The sequence below is a fragment of the Amaranthus tricolor genome, chromosome 3 (assembly GCF_026212465.1).
Source record: "Amaranthus tricolor cultivar Red isolate AtriRed21 chromosome 3, ASM2621246v1, whole genome shotgun sequence".
NCBI classification, from domain to species: domain Eukaryota; kingdom Viridiplantae; phylum Streptophyta; class Magnoliopsida; order Caryophyllales; family Amaranthaceae; genus Amaranthus; species Amaranthus tricolor.
In genome coordinates this window covers 8967392-8970981 of record NC_080049.1, presented here as the reverse complement: position 1 = coordinate 8970981, position 3590 = coordinate 8967392, and the positions used below count along the sequence as shown (strand labels likewise).

The 3590-nt window shown below is 28.6% G+C and overlaps 1 protein-coding gene across 1 annotated transcript; it reads left to right on the top strand.

The window, feature by feature from the left end:
• The first annotated feature begins 499 nt into the window (after positions 1–499).
• Positions 500–1363, top strand: LOC130809462 (ethylene-responsive transcription factor 8-like). Its single transcript, XM_057675256.1, has one exon. It carries the CDS (start codon positions 570–572, stop codon positions 1092–1094), a length of 525 nt encoding a protein of 174 aa, XP_057531239.1. The 5' UTR covers positions 500–569; the 3' UTR covers positions 1095–1363.
• Positions 1364–3590: the final 2227 nt, after the last annotated feature.

Below are 3590 nucleotides of genomic sequence, written 5' to 3'. Positions count from 1 at the left end.
AAATAAGTTAAGGAGATCTTGAAAATTCATTTGGAAAAGATAACAACATAATAAAACGAGGGTGACAACAAATAATAAAGTCATTAAAAATATGTAAAATTTAATTAGACGATAGAAGTTTATGAGGAGGGCTAAGTAAACTACCGTTATTTACTTTCAAATAAATCACTGCTTACTTGGCACGATTTGATAGGAGAGCGATTTTATTAAGCTTTTTATTTTTCTTTTTTTTATTTTATTATCATTTATTTTTATCTTTATATAATTATTTACAAATAACTGTAATTGAATTAGAATTTGTAGAAGTTTATCGATCTAACTAATGAAGACCGAGACAGTAAAAACAAAATGCAATTGTTTCTTCGGTGCACCATTAATATCCCTCCAACCATCCATGGACTTGACTATTCCTAAAATTGTTCACGCTCCGTCACGCAATACAATTGGAGCGTCTACTAATTAATCCCCCCAACTACCCCCTATTTAAACCCTTCTTCTGCCTCTCTTTTCTCCCACAACCTCTACTTTCTCTCTCTACCCTTTTTCAACATTTTCTCTCCCTACAGAAAATGGCTCCCAAAAATCAAGACACCGCCAAACCATCAAACCCGGCCGCCAATCCAAATGAGATCCGTTTCAGAGGCGTAAGAAAGCGTCCATGGGGAAGATACGCCGCCGAGATCCGTGACCCGATCAGGAAGACACGTGTATGGCTAGGAACCTTCAACACTGCTGAGGAAGCTGCACGTGCGTATGATGCTGCCGCACGTGGTTTCCGTGGAGTCAAAGCTAGGACTAATTTTTCTTACTTAGATCAACAACAGTGTATCAGTAGTGGTAATAGTAGTACTATTGATTCAATCGGCACGTCAGTTGACGCGTCTCTTAATGTTCGTATGCTTGAGCTTTCTCTCTCTTCCGGCGGCCGAGTTGATGTTTCAAATGAGACTGTTATCAGGTGTGGACGCGTATTTGGGAGTGATGTAGGGATGCAGAATCAGAAAAAGGAATCAGCCGTTAATTCTGGAAAAGGAGGAAGGAATATGGAGATTGATCTTGATCTTAACCTGGGCCCACCGCAGGAAGTTATATGAACTCAACTTTTGAGATTCCTATTTATTTTTTTTTTAATTTTAATTTTAGGTTAAGCTTGGGGAAAAAGAAAAAGAAAAGGAAATGAAATTGATAGAGGTTAAGTATGAGTGAGAAAGGACCGAGGAAAAGCCTTAATTTTGTGAGGAAAGATAAAGGTTGTGGTCTTATCTTGTCAGAATTTTGTAAATAGAGTGGGTAACAAACATCCTTTTAACTTTGTATTTTATCATAATTAATCTATGACATTATTCCGAGTAGGTGTTAAGGATTTCAATCTCTTTAATTTTTTAAATTAATGAATTGATCGGTGGGTTATTAGCCCCATAAAATACAAGTAATAGACAAATTATATTTCTTTTGTCCTATTGAAAAAGCATGATTATAATCTAAATTTTCACATAATTTAGCTAAATAATGCAATTTCATATAATCAAGACGGTATAAATCAATCTTTTGTTTGATTGTTCAAATAAACTTATTTTTTTATTATTTGTTTATGAATAAACCTAACTTTTATATATACGTACTAAAAATCAATCAATTTATTGTTTATAATTAATTTCAAAGCTTTTTTTAAAGTTAATTGGGATTAAATGATAATTAGGTTATTTTCGTCAATTATATCAAATAGGTGTATTTATTTACTATAATTGATTTATTTTCAATGAATCGAGTAAAATTAATTTTATTTTGCCTCTAAATTAATTAGGTTGATAAGTAGATATAATTTAATATTGCATCAACATGTGGTGAAAATCCATAGAATCAGAGGTACGGTTGACGGACGTCACCTGCGCTTGATGCTTAATCTTGAGGAAATATGACATCCCTTAGCTTGACTCTCTTTAGTCCAGTGGTCAACCCCTATGTTGACCGATATTGATATCTCTACATCTCTTCGATAAATATTGAGATTTTCTTGGGTGATAAAAATTATTTAGCATTTAATCAAATAATTACAAACACATTATAATGCTCATTAATTATAATATTCTTTCCAATTCACTACTAATGTTTCATTTATTTTTTAAACACTATTCATCTCTTATTCTTAATTTGTATTTTATTATTAATCTACGAGTTAAAATATAGTCAAGTGGGATCTTATTTGATTCGTCAATATGCAAGAATTATTTAATCAACTTTCTATAATTTTTAATTATGTACAATTAAAGATATTAAAGATTTAATAAATGCATAAAGCAAATAAGACATTAATAGTAAATTGGAGGGACTAGAATTAATTGAATTTGAAGTATTATATGTCTATCGATCTCTTTGAGGACCATTAATTTAAAACTTTAATTGTAACCCCTCTAATTAGTTTGTATATATCAAATTGGAGCCTCTAATTAATTTGTATATATCATTAGGGAAAATTCTCTACCCTCTATAAAAGATACATATCAGGTTAGAAATGAGAAATTTTAATTATATCTCAGTACAATAATAATCTTAGACCAATCTGTTTGTGGATAAGAATTTCATTTTAAATTATGGATTTCAATTATGAAATTATAAATGAAGAATTTGAGAATGATAAAATTTGGGTAGTTATTCTCAAATTTTCAACTTTAACTGCTTCAAAAATAATGGTTAAATTTAATTCAAATCCAAATTTAAAAATTTTTGATTTGCCAAACAATAAATTTGAGTCAATTCTAAATTTCTAAATCAAATCATAAAAGAATTGTAAGATTCCGAATGACAATTTTATAAAACGTTGCCAAATGAAGCATTATTACAGGTTAAAATGTGATTGTGTAACTTTTAAAAAGATTTGGTTACATCAACTATAATTTTAAGTATTAAAGGTAAGTTGTCAAAAATATTTTATAGGATCAAAAATGTATATCTGAATAAAATCTTTCTGAAAATTTTACATGCATGATTTTGTGACTATTTTGCGAGTAATATTTTGGTGACATCATACAATACTATCAAAAAATGTAAAATTTCAAAATGACAATTTTATAGAACTTTGTCAAATGGAGCATTATTACATGTTAAAATGTGATTGTGTGACTTTTAAAAAAGATTTTATTATATATACAACACTATAAAAGAACTGTACAGTTTCAAATGGTGATTTTATAACACTACGATTTTAAGTAGTAAAGATAAATTTTCAAAAATATTTTATAAGATCAAATATGTATATCTTAATAAAATCTTTTTGAAAATTTTACATAATATGCATGATTTTATGACAATTATTTTTAAAAATAATATTTTGGTGACAAGTATTGATAAAAATGTTGGTAAATGATAAATGTTGTCCTTAGAATTACTTTAGTGGATGATAGTTGATTATATGACAATATTTACCTAATTTAGAATTTGATTTTTTAAATCATACATATTAATAAAAATGTTGGAAAATGACAAATGTCATCCGTAGAGAGTCTTGACAAATGAAATTATTTTAGTGGGTGATAGTTCATTATATGGCAATATTTACCCAATTTAGAATTTGATTCTTTTAAATAAGAGCA